The sequence below is a fragment of the Rhineura floridana genome, chromosome 9, assembly GCF_030035675.1.
Source record: "Rhineura floridana isolate rRhiFlo1 chromosome 9, rRhiFlo1.hap2, whole genome shotgun sequence".
Classification (NCBI taxonomy): Eukaryota; Metazoa; Chordata; class Lepidosauria; order Squamata; family Rhineuridae; genus Rhineura; species Rhineura floridana.
Genome location: NC_084488.1, coordinates 29,492,850 through 29,515,344, shown reverse-complemented (window position 1 = coordinate 29,515,344; position 22,495 = coordinate 29,492,850). Strand labels below are relative to the sequence as shown.

General features: G+C 38.7%; 1 protein-coding gene across 5 annotated transcripts in view; it reads right to left on the bottom strand.

The window, feature by feature from the left end:
* Positions 1-1,473: 1,473 nt before the first annotated feature.
* SLAIN2 (SLAIN motif family member 2) overlaps positions 1,474-22,495 on the bottom strand; it is a 53,090-nt gene continuing 32,068 nt past the window's right edge. For 2 of the 5 annotated variants that reach the window (XM_061583126.1, XM_061583130.1), the window contains 3 exons: positions 14,029-14,106; positions 5,942-6,257; positions 1,474-4,505 (listed from right to left, as the gene is read on the bottom strand). In XM_061583126.1, the coding sequence (XP_061439110.1) occupies positions 4,439-4,505; positions 5,942-6,257; positions 14,029-14,106 (461 nt within the window). In that variant the 3' untranslated portion in view covers positions 1,474-4,438. The remainder of the gene's footprint in view (positions 4,506-5,941; positions 6,258-14,028; positions 14,107-22,495) is intronic. The other 3 variants (XM_061583128.1, XM_061583131.1, XM_061583127.1) reach the window with 2 other exon arrangements.

The following is a 22,495-nucleotide window of genomic DNA, read 5'->3' as shown; positions in this document are numbered from 1 at the left end:
CACTTCCATCATGTCACCTCTTATTTGCCTTTTCTCTAATCTAAAAGGAATTATTCTAGTTTCTTTTGATTTTTTCATCCATTGAATAAAGCTGTACCATTGGCCCACAGAATCATCTACACCATCCAGACAGCTCAGTGCTCAAACTTGTTTTGTCAGCTTCTTTGTTAGTGCATTTTTCCAGACATAATACTACCATTCTTGTACTGTACATAATTAACTAATTTGCTACACTTTAACACCATATTCCAGTCCCCAAAGCAGTACAGTCCTTTCTCCAGCACTTAGTACAATTGTTAAGCCTACCTGCAAAAGGTTCTCTTCACACTACTGAGATTTTAGTCTGGGTGCGAGGTACATAATTCAGAAAATTTATCAAGAACTGTTGTCTACTGAAATTGTTCATCTTCACTGAAGGTCATCCCCCAGCCCCACACGTGTTGCTTGAAATAAGGCATACAAATGAATCACAATATTTATATTCTAGCTGTAAAGCAGAAAATGTGATTTTCTCAATATTGCTTCATCTTCTGAAACAAAGTTTTGTGTCAATAGCGTGACACCTATTTACGTACACTTCTCTTCACTGAAGAACTATTTTAAGTTTCCCAAACGATAAAGAATCAAGAGGAGCAGCCTTTACTAAACTATCTTGTGGAAATCCTGAAATGTCTGGTTGTTAACAAATTCAGGCAATTTGTAACTGAATTCAGGTGATTTAACCATAAATACCTTTGAGTCCTAATTAACGTTGCTTAAAACGAGCCATGACAACCATCTGTTTCAGTTTGACACTATCTTATTTTTGCAGATACGTGGAAGGGTGAGTGTGAAATAACCAATAAGTGAGAACATTAACCAGCTTAGGAAAAATATTTGAATTGGAACAAGTCTTTACAGGCTTAAAACAAGCAGTATATATAAACAGCCTATTGCAAATGCAGCAAGAGGTGAATAATGGAAGCAGATGTGAATCTGCCTGCTAAATTCTGCAATGCAACCATTTGTGGGTTTTGAGAAAAGACAGACATCACCAGCAGATGTCATTCTAGAGCTGTGCATGCTCTCTTGTTAAAAGAACGATTGTAATATAGAACTGCTTTTCCAACCCACCCATCTGAAAAAATTATTCAAAAGGCAAAGCAGGAATATTTTATCCAACTATACATAACATGAAAGTTCTTTGACCAGAACATTGAATGTTTTTCTTTTATAAAATGCAGCTGGGGAAGACCAAGCTGGATAAGGACTGTGGCACATGTAGAGGGAAGTTTAACCTACCTGCAAAATCCTTCCTGCAAAACTGTTTGGTCTGATTGGTAATACGTACAGGTATAATAGCCCAGTAGGCCTGTAAGTTTTTACTGCTGTTATGCTATATAGCCCTAAGCTACATAGGTCCAATAATGAGTTCCATTTCTAAAGAATACAAATGACCAGAGTATTTAAATTTAGTTGAAGAAACTTCAAATGTTGAATTGTATATACAGATTTTATTTTTTAAAAAGAGTCAAAGAATGTTGTGGTAAGAATATTTATATTTTTCCATTTTTTGTACTTTTTTATTAACACTTACAAAAACATTCAAACACTGAGAAAAAAATTAAATAACTTTGGAAGCAGAATTCCTTTCTTTTCTGCCTACATACATACAACAATTCTGAGCTGTTGGCACTAAAAAATAATCCACATTCATAAAACCCTTACTACTGTTATAAAACATAAATTAAGAAATCATAGGCACTAGTTTATCAATTTCATGTTTCCACACTTCTTCAATATACCCGAACCTCTAAACACATAAAGCCCTAGGATGTCTGGTAATCAAAATAAAATGGTGATGCACAAAATCTCCCCTAGTAAACTGGCAGTTTTCTTCTTCCAAAAATTTGTATTCACTGGATGTTTATTATGATGTAGCAGCAGAATGTTTCCAGAACTTAATATACTTTCAAAACGATTAAACAGCTGAGCTTTATAAAAACAGTGGTTTATAAAATATGGTGATACAGCTTGGTTAAAAAGGCAACATCTGAATTTTTGAATAAAACAAAATAAACATTTTCCTAATAAAAAGGACAAATTAGAATTTGTTCACTTCTGAAGACAGCAACATCTACTTTGTTAGAGACAAGTTTTGAAAATGAGGCTAGAAGGATTTACCTCAAATACCTCATATATTTTGCTCAATATACCATGTGTACAACACACTACAACATAGCTCTGTTAATTCTGCCTCAGGTTTCCTACAGGTTATTGGTTACTTTGATTTCAGAAGACACACCAAATCAGTGGATTTTGGTCCAGACAGACCTTAGCTGGATGTAAAGATCAGGGGAAATGTTTACTATTAAAATTAATGCCACTTCCCAGACTGTGCTTATGATTCACAGAAGTGTGTATCATTTCACTGTATAAAAAAAAGGTAGCATGGGAAAGTTTTTTGTACACGTCCACAGCATGCCCAAGTCTTTTTTGACAGTTTACTTATATTTAAACCATTTTCATATTGTGTCTTTAGAAATCAGTATGCTAAACATTCCAAGCAGTAGGAATCCCATGACTTAAACATGGTCAAATGAAGGGCCTCTTGTTTAATCAAGGCTGCCCATAGATGATGAAACTGCTGGATAAAAGATCTGGTCCTTCCCTGTCTTGTTCACTTTTCCAATTCAAGTAAAAGTTGCATGGCTTTTAATCCACTAATCTATGAAGACTAAAAATCCGAGGACTGAAACTCTAAAATCAATTACCCTTTGCTGCAAGGTTCAAAATGCACACATTTAAGAAGCAGGCACAAATGAGTTTAAAAGGCAGCCTACCACACAGTGCCTGTTGGATTCTTCAGTCATTACATAAAAAGTATCCTGATTAGTTTGTTTCATCAAGTACTTAATGAGTGCTACAGATTCATATCAGATGTCATACTTAGAGACTGCCCCCTCATCCTCTAATAAAGACATTTTCTCTTTACAACTGACCTACTCCCAGCCTGCTGTTTTCACGACACATATTCAGTCTTTCAATGTAGCAAAAAAACACAAACAAACTGAAAACAGGTATGTGTTTATGTTGCTGGGATAATGATGGTGGCGGGAGATGGGTTCTGGGTGTCAATAGTAGGAATTTTCTTTTTTGTTTACTGAGCAGATACTCGGCCAACAAGGAAAAGTAAAAACAGTGCCAAGTACTGGTTAGTCCGACAGCCATTAGAGGAACTAAGTATCTTGTAAACATATATGGCTGGGGTTTGTTTTTTTTAACTCTTACCAAGAATGTAAAATACAGGTGTAAGGCAAAGTACATGGTTAAAATACTAACATGGGCAATAACTTCAGAAGAAGTGCTTGCAATTAAACACAAATTAATTTAGTAAGCTAATCCATTTTTTAAAAAAGTGAAAGAAGATTCCCTCATACCATAAAACATTACCTAGATGAATATATAATTTGGTATCAACAGTACAGCTCATTTCCTTAGAATCTCTAGGGTATAAGTGCATAGTTCTCATTTCTTCATGTTACCTATAGGCATGTTCAGTTGAGTTCCAGGCTGTAAGCACTGTGGTATTTTTTTAATGGATAATTTCTCCTTCTTCAAGGAAATTTGCTCTAAAAAAAGGATTTCACAAAATAGTGTGAGCTGCGTGTTCAAAATGTGGCTGACAGCAAAGGCCATCTTCCTGAGCCAGGAACTGCTAAGTTTAGAAAGACTGTACAATTGATACTAAGCCCTTTTGGCAATCAAAATAAAGTAACACAAAACCAGTTCATGTCAAGTCAACATAAAAGAATGCAACCTATCCAACCCAAATATAGGAGGGCTGCTATATCCAGACTATTTAAAAAGACAAAACAATGACATGGCTTCCCTACCACTCCCAGATGAGACTCCAGAGAAAATTGTTCAACTGTGACTCAGCAATTTCTCCATCCAAATCTTCCACAATTGTCTAAAACCATTTTACTACACAGTAGCACCTTGCAATCCATTTTTTGCTTTGATTAATATGTTAATGTTTCCATATGCCAAACATATCTTTTCTTTAAATCAAATCAAGTCATACAATGTTTTAGATTTTTTTTGTTTATTATTTTACATGCTGCTTTTCAGGATGGGTATTTCTTTGGCATTTTGTGAGGTGTTTGCCCAGATATTCACCATTCTATCCATGTAAGCATTTACAACAATTTTTAGGTAGCAGGGGAAAAGCTCCACAGGTGAGAAGTGATTCATGTAAAAGTGATTTGAGTGATCACCAAGTGTCTGATGTTAATGTCATTAAAGTGCTGTTTTATAATCTCTGCCAGTTTGTGCTAACTAAGGACAGAGGTCTGAGGATTTACAAACCCCCCAAAGTCTTATCTGATCAGTCTGCATATTGATCTGTCATTTAGCCTGGTGAAGGAGTACCTACTGAACTATGTAGCTTTGTAGTTCAGTAGCAGCCGTCCTTCCAGCTCTCATCTTTCATGTTGCTGTAGGTTTTGGGAACTGGCAATGTTCTGAAATAGACAAAATAAATTCATATGGAAGTCTTCAACCTCAATATACAAAGACAATTGCTTCTTTAAAATTACATTTCACTGAACATATTAGCACCAACTACTATTTTAAGAAATTATCCCCAACATTAGACTAATGTTCAACAATTCACTAAGTGATTAACAAACAATATTAATATTTAACCAGTTTCAGCATTTCAGACACATCTGGCTGACTGCTGTTGGAACCAGATGCTGGTTTAGACTGACCATAGTCTGATTCAGCAAGGCATTTATTACTAGTACTGCATGATCCTGATTCTTTTAAGGAGGAAGGCCCTTACTGAAAGGATTGCTCCAATCTTTTTCTCTTAGTCTAGTACCAAAGTCAATCCTAATATTGAAACATAACGTCCCACAAATGGCACGTTCTACTGTTCTGTGCAGGCTATCTTGAAATGAATGGCATAGAAACATGGGAGTTGCATAGCAGAGGCTGTTGGTGAATTGTACCCAATGACAATAATGAAATTCTTTATAAGCTTGGCTGTCTCTCTAAGTTAAAGTTAATTGTAGTAACAGCAATTCCTTTACCTCAATGAGAGGGATAAAGTGTTTGATGTCAGTGCTAGGCTCAGTGGGAGCTAATAAATGGATATACAATTAAAAAAGGGAAAGGTTTCAATATGGATGCTTAACTAACATTTGAAGAGACTGAGCTCCCACTGAAAATGCAGGCTCATAGTTTGGGAGGTGGACGTGGACCCAGTATGAGACCTGGCTTTTCAGGCCTCAGCTGTGCTTTTGGAGACTATTAAGATTGGTGTGCCAGTTGTGTGCCTTTCTGGAACCATCTTGCTGCAGTGATCAGTTCCTTAGTTATCTCTCATCTTGATTACTGTAGCATGCCCTAAGTGGGGCTGCATTTGAAGACAATTTGGAAAGTCCAGCAAGTTTAGAATGCTGCAGCCAGGCTTCTTACAGGGGTGGGATGCATGGCTCATGTTCCTTTGCTTTTGTATCACCGACATTGGTTGCCTATTGAGCTGTGCTCAGAAATGAAAAGAAAGTGTTGGTTTTCACCTGTAAAACTCTAAATGGCTTGGGACCAGGTTACCTGAAAGATGCCTTTCCCCTCCCACCCCAGTTTTCCATATCCCGCCCCACTCCAGTCAGCCAGTCAGTATTCCATGGTCAGTCCTCACTGGAATGTTTTGGATCTCCCCTCCATTCTTAAGCCCACCCACCCCCCAAGATTTTTCATACTTCTGCAAGCCTCTGGTTCTCCTATTCTGCCAATACCTCTACCTTATGTGTCAGTGGTGCCTTTTTGGCTACAACCTGCCCTCTGAGACTTAACATTGCTATTAGTACACAGAGCAAATTTTACCCTATTAGAGCTCAAGACATGCAAGAATTTCTTTGAGGACTGCTTCAGATGAAAGCAACAGACTCACCTGCGAACAGGCTGTGCAAGTTTGCTGCGAGGCACTGGTATGCCCCCAGTGGAGGGAGCACTAGGTCTTGGCAAACCACTCCTCATCCCTGTTGTTCCTGCAGGTCTTGTAAGCGTAGCACTGTTGATACTGCTGGCTGGACTTGGAGATACTGAATTGGCAGCTGCTAAAGGCCCTGGTGAAGAGCTGCCGTGTGGAAGCTGGACGGCTTCTGGAACAGCAGAACTAGGTCCATGGTTACTAAATGCTTTTACCGGCTGTCTCAGAGCCAGAGGAGATGGTGCTGCTGGGGACCGGAATTTACTGGGAGAAGGAACTGGAAAATCATCAAAACAAGAATGTCATATTCATTGGCATAGCAACAAGATATAGCTTAAAACAGGCAGAACCTGTTTTTCTGCATCTGTATTATACTATAGATTAACACAGAACACAACACAGAGGTATTAATGCATGTAGACATCTTTTGGTAAAGTCAGAGAAAGAGTAAGTGTTTAGTTTACAATGTTCCACTGGAAGAGATTAGCTATTTGAAGTGTGGCAGTACACGAAAAGGTACACCTATCAGTCATGATCACAGGCAGACAAGCAGTTTTGCACCTATTTTGATTTGATCATTTTTAACAGATAAACCAGCTTGCATTGCGGTAGATATATTGTACACTGATTTTTACTGAGAAAAAAAAGAAAGGATAGAGACTCTATTACAATATGCTCCTGGCTCACTTAGAGAACTAGTTAGTTCTATATCTGAACCTGGTTGATACTTCAACAGCTGCACATGGAAGTTAGCATAGCACTCATTTTTGCAGTTGATTTTTTTCTTACATAGTTAAAAGTTATTCCCCTCTGTCCACAGTACTGCTCTCAAACACCCAGAACTCCCTCACTGCATCAAAAACATGGGGATATTTGGGATAGAAATTATGTAGTTGCTTCTTCCAGAGCTGCTGAAATATGCTGTAAAACAGGTATACACTGAATACAGAAAATAAGCTTTTAGTCACAACACAGGGGTAAATGGTAAATCTTCATGTAATATGAACCAAATCTATTTGCTATATTTGAAATATTTCTATTACCTTTTAAGATGGGATGAGGATAGGGAGATAATTCATAAGATAATGTAGCAAATACATATTATTAGAGAGTCTACATAAGCACTTACAGCCTAAATTTAAGGCAATGTTTAAAATCGCCCCAATGGCGAAGTTCGCAGGCACCATTCTTTTAAGAGATCCAGGAAGTATGGCTACAGCTCACAGAGAGTGTGAGTGGACTTCATAGTGGGATCAGAATGATGAAGGCAGGGATTATAAATCAAAGGAAATAAATAAATACAGACTCTTAACGCTAGAAGGTTTTGGAATCTCACTTCACGTAACTGTATCACAGGGAAGCTTCAATTGTTATTCAAGTTAATTCTTAGGGCCCTCAACTTACACATGCTTTAGCATCTTGAAAAAAAACATAGCTGTAGATGGCAATACTTCTTGGAATGTTTCTGGGTGAACATTCCATAAGCAGATAATGGATGCCCACACAGTAAAAAGCCAAAACCAAGTGAGCTGTTTTGGAAGAGATCAATACCACAAACTACAAGAACTACTAAATAGAAGTGAAATGTAGGAGCAACCTCAAATGTAATTATAGGATTTAAACGCTCTTGAAACTGTAATGAAAAAAGGATGCAGTTCCAGCATACTACAGAAAATGGTTTTCTGAACAATGCAACAATATTTTATACGTGACATTAATGAATAAAACTGATGATGAAAATCTTCTGAAGATTCCTATAAGTTCATGTATCCTCTAAAATAAAAACAGAATCCCTAGTCCTTTCTATTCAAATGACCCAAGTTATTCTATAAGACTATCAAAGCTCACTTTATACAATACGTCAATTTCCAACACTCCAGCCTGCCCACTAATTGTGCACAGCTGTGAATTTTGCCTGTTAACAAAAAGGTCTTTACAAGAGGAAGCATGTGGCTCAAAAAGGATTTCTTTGTTTGAGCTCCAAACTATGACCAGCCTGATGTAGTTATTAATAGACTCCTTAGTTAATTCCATTACACAGAAGCCTTTTGCTTAGTACATCTACAAATATCCTGCATATTCACTCTGCATCTTTTCAGCACCAGTTATCTCAAGGCAAAATTAAGTGGAATCTCTTATTTGTTTATTTATTATTAGATTTATATCCCACCCTTCCTCCCAGTAGGAACCCAGGGCAGCACACTTATGGTGGCACACTGGTAGTGGCCTTTCACTTAAGGAAAGCATTGACAAAAAAAGACAGAAGTATATGTAGTAAAAAAATAAGTGTGCCAAGAGTATCTTGAGGAATCGTAACCCAATAGGTAAAATCTACCTGTGTTTACTTACTTAAACACACACACACACACACACACACACAGAGAGAGAGAGAGAGAGAGAGAGAGAGCACAGCAAGCAACATTCTGATATATGGAGGGAAGCAGAATTACAACTTCTTGTAAATAAATGCAGACCAAAGTATACCACACAATCTAAACAGGGCATTTCCTCTTCGAGCAAAGTCCATACTTTGAGAAAGAAAATAATAGTATTCTAAAATAAATTCAAGAGATTTCTAGAGATATGGAGTATGCCCAGAGAAGTATCAGCACACTGTTGAACTCAAACGGCAGAAGAAACTAAGGAATAAGCTTGCTATCCACTACCTATTCTAAATGAAAAAGGACTAGTGTTTCAGAAGTAAGGAAACAAAGTCCAAAATAAAACTCTGAGTCCACTGTTAGGACAAAAATGTGTTCGTGCTTTACGAATGACCAAATAGGCTGCTTAATCCTCATAGCCTTGACTGGTATTGAATGTATTACAAAATATCTCTAAATGATTAAAACTATGGCATAGTCCCCCAAACAAAAATACTAAGAAAAGCGCTGAGATATTGGGCTTCAAGACCTTGGATCGACAGGGAATTATTTTGAGGAAGTATCATAACTAGTCACATGAATTCTGAACTAAGTTCACACTCTACATAGAAAAACTCCCAACACACCAAAACAAGGCAAAATGAACATGAAGAAGCCTCCCCAAAGATCATTTGACTAAGACTATCAACTTAAATAGGGAGCCAGACCAAAACTGCATGAGTAGTAAATAAAATGCACATACCCAACTACATGCAATAGTGTGCAAAATGGTTTTGGATTTTGGGGGCCTTCAGGTAATTATTGATGATATCCTGAGAATCTCACATTTGCTGTGAGGTGCTGGTGGGGGAACAGGCCAAGAACAGAACCACAAATAGTATGATTTGTAGTCATACCATATGATTACTATTGCCTATTAAAAACTTGCTTACTAAACCAAAATTGTAAAGCTTCTAGCGAGCAATAACACGTTTTTTTGGCCTTGCTTCTTTGTTTCCCAAATCAAGTAATGAAGACATCAGCTTGTTTTACCACAGCTAAAGATAACATAAGCTTGAAAACTACTGCTTTACGTCTGTGGGTCCAGTGAAAACAGGTTTTTCCCCTAAGATTAAATCTTATATTGATTTTAGTAATTTTAATTGTTTTATTATGATTTATGTATTTTATGATCTTTTTAAAACGCTATGAATTTATTTTATAAAGAAAAGCAGGGTATATATTATTAATACAAGAAAGTAACATGGAGGAAACTGGTGCTAGAATATAAGGGTTGTATTCAATGCTAGTCCTACTCAAGTTAATTGACATGACTAAGGCTGCAATCTAATGCACACTTACCTGGGATTAAGTCCCATTTAACCCAACAAAGCTTATTTCTGAGTAGATATTTATTTATTGTACTTATATACCACCCCATAGCTGAAGCTCTCTGGGCAGTTTACAGTAACTAAAAACATTAAAACAAATATACAAATTTAAAAACACATCTTTTTAAAACAATTTAAAATACATGCTAAAATGCCTGGGAGAAGAGGAAAGTCTTGACCTGGCACCAAAAATATAACAGTGTTGGCACCAGGCGCACCTTGTCAGGGAGATCATTCCATAATTTGGGGGCCACCATTGAGAAGGCCCTCTCCCTTGTTGCCAGCCTCCAAGCTTCCCTTGGAGGAGGCACCCGGAGGAGGGCCTCTGATCTTGAACGTAGTGTACAGGTGGGTTTATATAGGGAGAGGCATTCCATCAGGTATTGTGGTCCTAAGCCGTGTAAGGCTTTATAGGTCAAAACCAGCACCTTGAATCAAGCTCGGAAACATACAAGTAGCTAATGCAAGTGGGCCAGAACTGGTTTTATATGTTCAAACTGTCTGGTCCCTGTTACCAATCTGGCCACTGTGTTTTGCACAAGCTGCAGCTTCCAAACCGTCTTCAAAGGCAGCCCCACATACAGCGCACTGCAGTAATCTAACTTGGAGGTTACCAGAGCATGGACAACTGAAGCCAGATTATCCCTGTCCAGATAGGGGTGTAGCTGGGTCACCAACCAAAGCTGGTAGAAGGCACTCCGTGCCACCGAGGCTACCTGAGCCTCAAGTGACAGAGATGGTTCTAAGAGAACCCCAAAGCTACAAACTTGCTCCTTCAGGGGGAGTGCAACCCCATCCAGGACAGGTTGGACATCCACCATCTGGTCAGAAGAACCACCCACTAGCAGCATCTCAGTCTTGTCTGGATTGAGCCTCAGTGTATTAGCTCTCATCCAGTCCACTGTCGCAGCCAGGCACCGGTTCAGCACATTGACAGTTTCACCTGAAGAAGATGAAAAGGAGAAATAGAGCTGCGTGTCATCAGCATACTGATGGCAACACACTCCACAGCTCCGGATGACCGCACCCAACGGTTTCATGTAGATGTTGAACAGCATGAGGGACAGAACTGACCCCTGCAGAACCCCATACTGGAGAGTCCAGGGTGCCAAGCAATGTTCCCCAAGCACCACCTTCTGGAGGCGACCTGCCAAGTAGGAGCGGAACCACCGCAATGCAGTCCCTCCCACTCCCAACTCACCCAGTCTTCCCATAAGGATACCATGATCGATGGTATCGAAAGCCGCTGAGAGATCAAGGAGAATCAACAGAGTCACACTCCCCCTGTCTCTCCTCACAAAGGTCATCATACAGGGTGAGCAAGGCTGTTTCCGTGCCAAAACCAGGCCTGAAACCCGACTGAAATGGATCCAGATAATCGGTCTCATCCAAGAGTGTCTGGAGCTGGCCCGCAACCACTCGTTCAAGGACCTTGCCCAGGAATGGAACATTTGCTACCGGCCTATAGTTATTAAGATTTTCTGGATTCAGGGAGGGTCTCTTCAGGAGTGGTCTCACTACCGCCTCTTTCAGGCAGCCAGGGACCACCCCCTCTCGCAGAGAGGCATTAATCACTTTTCTGGCCCAGCCGGCTGTTCCATCCCTGCTAGCTTTTATTAGCCATGAAGCGCAAGGATCCAGCACAGACGTGGTTGCACGAACCTGTCCAAGCACCTTGTCAACGTCCTCAAGCTGCACCAACTGAAACTCATCCAAGAAATCAGGACAAGGCTGTGCTCTGGATACCTCACTTGATTCATCTGCCATAACACTGGAGTTGTAAGTCCTGGCGGATGCTAAAGATTTTATCCTGGAAGTGCCTAGCAAATTCATTACATCGGGCCCCAGATGGTTCTACCTTGTCCCTGGGGCCAGAGTGTAATAGTCCCCGGACAATTTTGAAGAGCTCTGCTAGCTTTTATTAGCCAAGAAGGGCAAGGATCCAGTGGTTGCACGATATGTACTGGATTGCAGCCTAAGTTCGGTTCATTAATTTCAGCAAGTCTATTCTGAGTAGGACTTAGTCGAATACAAACCTAAAGGGATATTCTCCTAATATTTATTTATTTATTTATTTATTTATTATATTTCTATACCGCCCAATAGCCGTAGCTCTCTGGGCGGTGCACAACATAAAAACATGCAATATACAAGTAAAAACATATATCAACAACTTAAAAACAATATACCAAAAATAGTAGAACATAATTAAACATATAAACAACTACAACACAAGCCTAAAAATATTAAAACGTATTAAATCAGTTAAAAGTATTAAGATGTTAAGATGTTAATACTATAAAATATTTTTTTATCTTTAGCAAAGATGTATCTTCCATAAATTCCAACAATTGTTTAAGCACCCAAAGCATGTGAGGCATGCAGGGTTGGCAATCTTTATTTAAACAGAAATAATGGTGTTTGATTGCATTATAATCAAGTTATAATAAATCTTATCAGAGATGAAAGATCCAAGACTGAGGCTGTTCTCAGATTTTTACAGATAATTTTTATGTGAACACTGGAACCAAATTATTCTGTGATAACTGATATGGGTGAATACAGATGACCATGGTATCAAAAATGTGTGCCTTGTGTGTAGCAAAGTTTTATCTGCCACTTAATCCTAAAATGCCAACTACAGGGTTACTACATGGTTACATTCATCCTGGGACCAGTCACTATTCAGGAAAATAGTATTCAGTGTCAACCATGTGCCTTCCAAGAATGTGGTAAAAAGTACAGACTTCTGGGCCTAATCAGTTCAGAATTTATGTTATGATAAAATACTGATTATTTTATCAGTTAAAGATTAAATCTCTTAAGCTAAAACTATGCAGCCAGTGACCATGGACAATACTTGGGTACTACTAATCCTGCACACAGTATCCCAAAAAGATAAAATTCAGTGTCTTGTCCCGTAATTCCATGGTTGAGGGCCAAAGATCATGGCCTAAGGATATATGCCAGTTTGAAGAAGGGACCATGATTGAAAGCAATAAATAAATAATAAGCTTCTTCCTTAGGTATTCTCAAACAAGACACTTAACCAACCATGAATCCACAACAAATTTCAGATACTGAACTTAAGAATATATCCAAACCTTTGGAAAATGCCACATAAATATTCTGTAAGTGTACTGAATTTGGCAAATGTTTGTTTCAAAATGCTTAGAACAAGATGCTCTTTAAAATATCTTATTTAGCACCAAGAGAAAGAAATGCAAGCTACATTTTGAAATAACTTATTCAAATCAAATCAAATTTTATTATGCGGTCATAGACCCAATATACAATTGATTTTACAGGTAGTAAAAACCATGGATTATAAAATAGAGCTGGCAAAGCTCGTGGAAGTTAAAACAGAGCATTGTTAACTAAGAAAATAACTTCTTATGAACTTAAGTAGTACAGATGCTTTAACTTGTGTACATATTGTATACAAAACCATGAAATACTGAAGATGAGTGCAATATGGTTAATAATCTGTATAGGAGTCTAAACCAACAGCTCCATCTCCAAACAAGAGAAAAGCTGTTGATTTCTGGAGAGTAGCCATACTTGAATAATTTTTTCCAGCTGTCCCAAACAGCCTACAAAGAAGACTAAATGGAAATGCCAGCTAAGGAACCAACAATGAAAGTCTATCTGGAGAGTATTAGGCAAACTTCAACTGTTCCAGATATGCCTGTTATCTTCAAATAAAGAGGAAGGAGACCTTAATAAATTTGCTGGTCTTCTTAGAATTCACCACGTGAATTTTAGTTCTATACTAACTATTCTCAAATGCTAAAACTATTAAGAGGGTTTCATTTCAAGGTAATGAATGAATTCTTTAAAACCTTATCCAGTGTTTTCAGAATTCTAAGACAGTAGCAGTGCTGTTACGCTGAAGTGAAAATATAAAAGTTTGCGCAGCAGAAGCAGCTGGTGATTTATGTTCCAACCTAATATAACCCATTCAAGTCTGCTTCTAAGATAGTTCTGACATGACTGATTATTTTATCAGTTAAGGATTTTTATGCAATCCTAAAGCATTTAATAAGTTTTAGGATCAATGCTGGCTAAAATTCAGCATTTATTTCCATTAAAAGCATATGAGCGAAGGCCACAACAGTCAATAGCTAGTCAACAGTCAATGTTGTAATGTTTTATATAGAAGAACCTATGACATTATATTCACCAATAAATGCACTTAATGTTAAGACTCCAGATTTCAACTGTATAAGGTTAATAAGCACAAAGGAACTATTTTCTAAATTTAGCTGGGGTTCAATAAGTGGCTGTAGTTAATTACCTCCTTTGGTAGCTGGAGTATGAAGTAGCTGTTTGGTTTTGAAGGCAACACGGGACAATTTTTTCTGCCTTTGCAGAGCTGTTGAAACAAAGACATGTTATATCTGTCTAGAGAGAGAAGATAATGAATTCAAAATCACTTAAGATTTAAGGACCTTATCTATCTATGAAGTGCCAGGGAGCAAAAAAAGCAGAACAGTTTTCAAAAGCTGTTATGGCTCCAGTAGTAGTAATAGTAGAGGTGGTTTGTTTACTGTGCTCACCACATCACCACAAGAAGGATTGCAAACAGATACATGAGATATTTTATAGAACAAAATGTGTTAAATGTTTTAAGCAGGCGGACAGCTTCTTGCAGGCCAAAGCCCAAAGAGGCAAAAATAATCCACACACCCAGAAGTGAAAACAAACCACCAGCCAAACATGCCACAGCCATATCAGTGCAAGGTTAAACTCAAAACACAATGGTCACATTTACAGTAGGGCCCCGCTTTTCAGCGGCCCGCTAATACAGCAGCTAAAATTAGAGTAAGGCCCCACTCATACGGTGCTTGTTCTGCTTTTACGGCATTTTTCAGGTGTCGGGCACCATTTTATTGAAGGAGTTTCGCTTTTTGGTGGGTTTCGCTTTTCAGCTGGGGTCTGGAATGTAACCCGCCATATGAGTGGGGCCCTACTGTACTCCCAACACAAGACACAAAGTTTCAATTCAAATACTCAATTCTGGAACATAGCTTCATTCTTCAATAGCTGAAGAAAATAACGTCTAATATGTATATATATGCTCTGTGCATGTGTAGCCTTTTACTTTCCTATTTGAAGCCAACATTTCTCCAACCCAAATATAATTTCAGTCAAATAATCTAGCACTATAGTATATCAAGTTATAATATCGAACTATAATTCTGGCCTCCCACAAAGAAGAAGCAGGCACAGGTTCAAACAGCAAAAAAAATCATCTAAACATGGGTTCCTTAATCAGTAGTCCACGAGCTTCATTCAGGTGGTCCACACTGTGTCTGTGGATTTATGGTTGAAGACAGGAGACAGCATATCCGTTGCATTAAACATTCATATTGATCTTTAATTATATTTTATTGCTTCTTTTATTTCTTTTATTGTATTTGATTATATAACAATTTGAATTCTATGGAATACAATACAATATAAGAACATAAGAACATAAGAAGAGCCTGCTGAATCAGGCCAGTGGCCCATCTAGTCCAGCATCCTGTTCTCACAGTGGCCAACCAGGTGCCTGGGGGAAGCCCGCAAGCAGGACCCGAGTGCAAGAACACTCTCCCCTCCTGAGGCTTCCGGCAACTGGTTTTCAGAAGCATGCTGCCTCTGACTAGGGTGGCACAGCACAGCCATCATGGCTAGTAGCCATTGATAGCCCTGTCCTCCATGAATTTGTCTAATCTTCTTTTAAAGCCATCCAAGCTGGTGGCCATTACTGCATCTTGTGGGAGCAAATTCCATAGTTTAACTATGCGCTGAGTAAAGAAGTACTTCCTTTTGTCTATCCTGAATCTTCCAACATTCAGCTTCTTTGAATGTCCACGAGTTCTAGTATTATGAGAGAGGGAGAAGAACTTTTCTCTATCCACTTTCTCAATGCCATGCATAATTTTATACACATCTATCATGTCTCCTCTGACCCGCCTTTTCTCTAAACTAAAAAGCCCCAAATGCTGTAACCTTTCCTCGTAAGGGAGTCGCTCCATCCCCTTGATCATTCTAGTTGCCCTCTTCTGAACCGTTTCCAACTCTATAATATCCTTTTTGAGATGAGGCGACCAGAACTGTACACAGTATTCCAAATGTGGCCGCACCATAGATTTATACAACGGCATTATGGTATCGGCTGTTTTATTTTTAATACCTTTCCTAATTATCGCTAGCATGGAATTTGCCTTTTTCACAGCTGCCGCACACTGGGTCGACATTTTCATCGTACCGTCCACTACAACCCCGAGGTCTCTCTCCTGGTTGGTCACCGCCAGTTCAGACCCCATGAGCATATATGTGAAATTAAGATTTTTTGCTCCAATATGCATAATTTTACACTTGTTTATATTGAATTGCATTTGCCATTTTTCCGCCCATTCACTCAGTTTGGAGAGGTCTTTTTGGAGCTCTTCGCAATCCCTTTTTGTTTTAACAACCCTGAACAATTTAGTATCGTCAGCAAACTTGGCCACTTCACTGCTCACTCCTAATTCTAGGTCATTAACGAACAAGTTGAAAAGTGCAGGTCCCAATACCAATCCTTGAGGGACTCCACTTTCTACAGCCCTCCATTGGGAGAACTGTCCGTTTATTCCTACTCTCTGCTTTCTGCTTCTTAACCAATTCCTTATCCACAAGAGGACCTCTCCTCTTATTCCATGACTGCTAAGCTTCCTCAGCAGTCTTTGGTGAGGTACCTTGTCAAAAGCTTTTGAGGTACCTTGTCAAAAGCTTTATATATATCATATAAAAGAAGCACTTAAACTGAAAATCATACAGCATTGAGCACAGGTGCATTATAATTGCTACAACAGGCAGAAAAATCATTAAGTGGCCCATCAATATCCTCAGCAATTTTCAAGTGGCCTGTGTGAGAAAAAGTTTGGAAACCACTGATCTAAAGCAAGCTGCTGTGTCTAAGAGGTCCTGCAGCATACCACCTGCCAAAGAGAAAGGGCCATACAAGCAAATCGGTGCTTGAAAAACATTAAAGTATGGCTAAGAATTCAACGCAATATGGTGGTCCACTGCAAGTGACTTCAAACTGGAGCCAAATAAATAAAAAAAATATACAGTCACACATCCATAACATAATCTTAAGCGATTTCTGGGAAAGGAACATGGAGTTCAGCCAAACCTCCTCTCCTGTATGTGAAATGTCTCATACCCTGTACCAGTGATCAGTGTTGTACTTGGCCATTGGCTAGTCCAGGTTAGATATAGTGCCTTGCAAAAGTAACCAGACCCCTGACCAAAGCCCTCATATTACTGAATTACAAATGGTACATTGTAATTTCTTTCTGTATGATATTTTACTTTGAAACACTGAAATTCAAAATCAATTATTGTAAGGTGACATTGGTTTTATGTTGGGAAATATTTGTAAGAAACAAAAAAACTGAAATGTGTTGCTGGCATAAGTATTCAACCCCCACACATTAATATTTGGTAGAGTCACCTTTCACTGCAATAACAGCTTTAAGTCTTTAGGGGTAGGTATGTACCAGCTTTGCACACAGTGTCGGAGGGATTTTGGCCCATTCTTCTTGACAGAATCGCTTCAGGTTGGTTGGACATCGCTTGTGGACTGCAATTTTCAAGGAGTGCCACAGATTGTCAATGGAAGTAAGATCAGGACTTTGACTGGGCCACTGTAGGACATTCACCTTTTTGTTCTTGAGCCACTCCAATGTTGCTCTGGCCTTGTGCTTGGGATCATTGTCCTGCTGAAGAATGAATTTCCTCCCAAGCTTCAGTTTTTTAATGGACTGAAGCAGGTTCTCTTGCAGTATTTCCCTGTATCTTGCTCCATCCATTTTTCCTTCGATTTTAACAAGATGCCTAGTCCCTGCTGATGAGAAGCATCCCCACAGCATGATGCTGCCACCACCGCACTTCATTGTAGAGATAGTATGTCTTGAGGCATGGGGGGTGTTAGGTTTGTGCCATACATAGCACTGTGAGTTTGGCCAAAAAGCTCTATCTTGGTCTCATCTGACCACAAAAACTTTTCCCACATTGCAGCTGGGCACTCTCATGCTTTCTGACAAACTCCAGACGTGCTTTCAGATGGTACTTTTTGAGTAATGGCTTCTTCCTTGCCACCCTCCCATACAGGCCAGTGTTACACAGAGCTCTTGATATGATTGACTGGTGCACCATTACTCCACTCCCAACCACGGAACTCTGTAGCTCCTTCAAAGTGATTGATGGCCTCTCTGTGGCTTCTCTCACAAGTCTCCTTCTTGTTCAAGCCCTGAATTTTGAGGGACCGCTTTTTCTTGGCAGTGCCTGAGTGGTGTGATCCAACTTCCACTTCCTGATTATTGATCCAACTGTGCTCACTGGGATATCCAAACACTTGGATATTATTTTGTATCCTTTTTCTAATCTATGCATTTTATTACATTATCTCTCACTTCTGTAGAATGCTCTTTGGTCTTCATTTTCCTTCAGATCCCCAACCAGACCAACAATCCCTCAACAATGGGGTTTTACTCCTGACAATGTGACAGCAACTTTAATGGTTCACAGGTGGAGGCCAATGCTAAGATAATTGTGTCCTTGATAGGGCAATTTCTTTCATCTGTGTAAACTGGGAGCTTCCACAGCACAGGGGCTGAATACTTATGCAAGCAACATGTTTCAGTTTTTTATGTTTCTTACAAATATTTCCTAACATAAAACCAATGTCACCTTACAACAATTGATTTTGAGTTTCAGTGTTTCAAAATAAACTATCATACAAAATGAAATTACAATGTATCAATTGTAATTCAGTAACATGAGAGCATTGGTCAGGGGTCTGATTACTTCTGCAAGGCACTAAACTCACTTTGAGGACCCTGATTAAATGTAGGTTGTCAGCATGAGTGTACTAGCATATTCAGTTTTGTTTTAACATGGGTTGGCAATGGTCACACAAACACAAAACTTGGGTAAAGAACGAAGGGGGGGAAATCATGCGAGAATTGAGTCAAATGTGGTCCTTCATCCTACTCCTTAACTGGATCGAATCAAAACCAGGCCTCAGACAGAATCTGCCTCTCACTTCTCTAGATTTATGTCTATGCCTAGCAACATGGCATTGAGAACTAGAATATGTAGATAAAACTGTAACTTAGAAAATGATGTTCTACCACTGCTACATTAAATTAATATACACCAAGTAGCGCCCCCCCCCCCTTCAGCAAGGATAGGAGAAAATGCGGTTCTCTTTGCTCTGGATAAATGGATGTGTCCACTTTTTCTGATCATGTAATCCCAAGCATATTCATTCACAAGTTTATTCCACTGAGTTCAATGGGGCTTAATCCATAGGCTGAGCTCCAAGGCACATTTACCTGGGAATAAGTTCCATTGAAATTCTGAATAAACACACTAAGGATTGCACTGTGAAGTCACATATCATTAAAGCTTAAAGCATAGCTTACGTTAAAAAACTGCAACAGACTAGAAAGTCATTTAAACATGCATTTTAGGTCTTAAAATAAATATAGTCCTGGCCATAACCAGCTAAAGTTAATAGATACACTTGTAGGATCCACTGTATGGTTCAGTGCAGTGTAAAAAGCACAGGTATGTTACCCAAATGCTTTCTCTTACAAGTAATGTCAAAATACAGTATCTAATCAAGTATTTACTCAAGGTAAGAATTCCCTTGCTAAACCAGACAAAAAGGTCCACCTAGTATCTGCTTCCAAAGATGGCCAGAAAGCAGCATTCAGGAAGATCTCTAAAAAAGCATGTCTTGGTTTAGATAGCTACATCTTATGACAATTCATTCCATAGTCTGCATTAATATATACCTCTTCTGTTTGTCCTAAACCTACTGGAAAAATCAGTTTCATTGGATGGCCCCAGTCCTAGTGTTTGAGGGAATTTCTTTGTTCACACACAGTCTACACTATTCTTGTTCCAGCTCCATGATCATCTTTGCCACGACTTTTCTGTACCATTCCTGAAATTAAGATATCCTTCTGGAGATTGAGTGACCAGAATCAGACATACTATTTCAAATATGGGTGTGTTATAGACTTATATGGCTGTTTTATATTCAATCCCTTAGTGATTCCTAATCTTGAATTTGCCCTTTTAACTGTTGTAACTCACTGAGCTTTCTATTCTAACTTCACAATCTGTTTCTCAGGTAGTTAGAATCAACTGAACCTTCAAAATATATGTGAAGTTAGAATTAAAAGTCACTTTGCATATGATCAAACCTAACTTCATCTGCCGCTGTATTGCCAAGGCATTCAGTTGAGTTCCTCAGAATGTGAAATTTTCAAATAGCTTCATATCATCTGCAGATTTGGTTACTCGCTGTCCATATTAGTTTGGAACAAGTTAAATACCACTGGCCCCCAGTATAGATATTCTGTGTTACATTGGCTACTTTCCAATCATTTGCATAAGAATAGAGATATGAAAGCCTGGAGGGGAAAGGGAATTTTTTCCCCCAGGCCTTAACATATCTAGATAAGAAGGCTGTTTTTAGTAGCAAGTTACGTATTAATAGATCATTTGAGTTCAACAACTTACAGATTAATGCTAGTCTGCTATGGTGACATTGCTTATATAGAACATGTGTCTTTGATAATATATTTGTTGATAAACTTGCTCACACTGATTCTACTACATCAGTCTATAGTTAGATTAATACCTTTTTCATTCTGCAATTTCAGTTTGGTGGGAAACTGCATAATTTGGCTGCTCTGGTACTTAACAGTTTAAAGTGAAGCTTCAAAATAAACCACACTTAAGTAGATGGCACAACAAGCCATAAGATTACCAAATTAGATGACTATTTTTCATGAGCTGGAACAAGCCTTGAACAGGATGGAAAAATGAAGCAGAATAAATTCAAAATTTCAACATACATTGCAGAAGTTTAGAAATCATCTTCCCCGAAACTTGTACAGGCATACCCCGCTTAACGTTGCTTCACTTAACGTTGCCTCGCTATAACATACTTGCTCCATACGTCCCCATACCCGCTTAACGTTCGCGCGCTTCACAATAACGTACATTTTATTGGCATGATGCCGCTGCCATCTAGTGGTGACTGCGTGCAGTACAAGTGAAGACAATTCCTTCACTTAAAGTAGATTTTCACTTAAAGTATACTCTCCAGTCCCATTGCGAATGTTAAAGCGGGGTATGCCTGTATAGGTGTGTCAATGAAACATGTTTACGTTTAGACAAGCTTAAGCTACACTGTTACACTGCCAACATATTTTGTATCACTAGCACCCACAAATTAAATACTGTAGCTTCTGAAAGTGAAAATTAAGGAATGAACAAAAAGCAAGAGTGGTTTTAGGCAGAAATCAAAGCAACCTTCCCAAGTTAAGCACATGCAGAGCAGCAATCTGAAGAGCGAGAACACCACTACATGTGTTTGGTAGTGTTTTGCAAAAAATAAATATATCAATAAATCCTAAAAGGTTTGATTTATTTATTTATTTATTATTTGATTTATATCCCGCCCTTCCTCCTAGCAGGTGCAGCAAACAAAAGCACTAAAAACACTTTAAAACATCATAAAAACAGACCTCAAAATACATAAAACAAAACAACTTTAAAAGCTTTTTTTAAAAAAGTTTTTTAAAGAACATATTAAAAAGCAATTCCAACACAAACACAGACTGGGATAGGTCTGAACTTAAAAGGCTTGTTGAAAGAGGAAAGTCTTCAAAAGGCGCCAAAAAGGCAACAGAGACAGAACAAGGCTTGAACAGGATGGAAAAAGGTTGAAGCACAAATACAGAAAAACCTCAGAACATCTATATACAAAATTGTATATACACTAGGGATGGGGAATCTGTGACCCTCCAGATGTTGTTTGACTCCAACTTCTATAAATCCCAGTCAGCCTAGCCAATGGTCAGGGATGATGGAAGCAGAAGTCCAACATCTGGAATGTCACAGATTCCCCATCCCTGATCAACACTAATCAATAAGCTACATGTAATTTAAAAACAAATAATTTAACATTGCATGTATTGTTGTAGACCGCCCAGAGAGCTTCGGCTATGTGGCGGTATACAAATGTAGTAAATAAATAAATGTATCATTGTTTAGCTGCAAATAGCCGCTGGAGTAGCCCAATCAGTATCAGGATGACAGTGGGTGAGGAGAAGACAACTCTTTCCTTCCCCGTGATCCTGACAAAAATCCCCCCAAAGCTGTTATTTGCATGAATGAAGAAGCTCCCATGAGCACTTATGGAAGGCTCTCTTCTGATGAAAACAAAAGCAGGGAGGGGATTTTGGCAAAATGAGGTAGGAAGATTAAGGTTTCCCTCCCCACCAGCTGTGGTTCCCATACAGCTTGGACCACCCCAGTGGTCACTATTTGCAATTAAACAAAGGTACATGAAATGTTAAATGACATATTAATGTGTAATTTGACCTTAAGCTTCCAAAGAGTGCATTTGTTACATTTACATATTCCTTCCAAATTGTAAAATGTATTCCCCAAATATGAAAGCACTTTTTACATTCTATCTGCATAATAAAGACCAAATTCCTTACAAACAAGGAAATTACCAGGAATTGAAAAGTCCGATCTCCATTTTTATAAACACAGCCTCCAAATAAGTTCCCTTAAAGGAGAGACTGGTTCTTTGGTACTATGGATGCGTATAAACCTCTACGAAACAACTATTAACAAAAGAGCATGTTCATACAAGGCCTTACTACTAGCGTTTGAGCTCACAGTCATATTACTGTGCT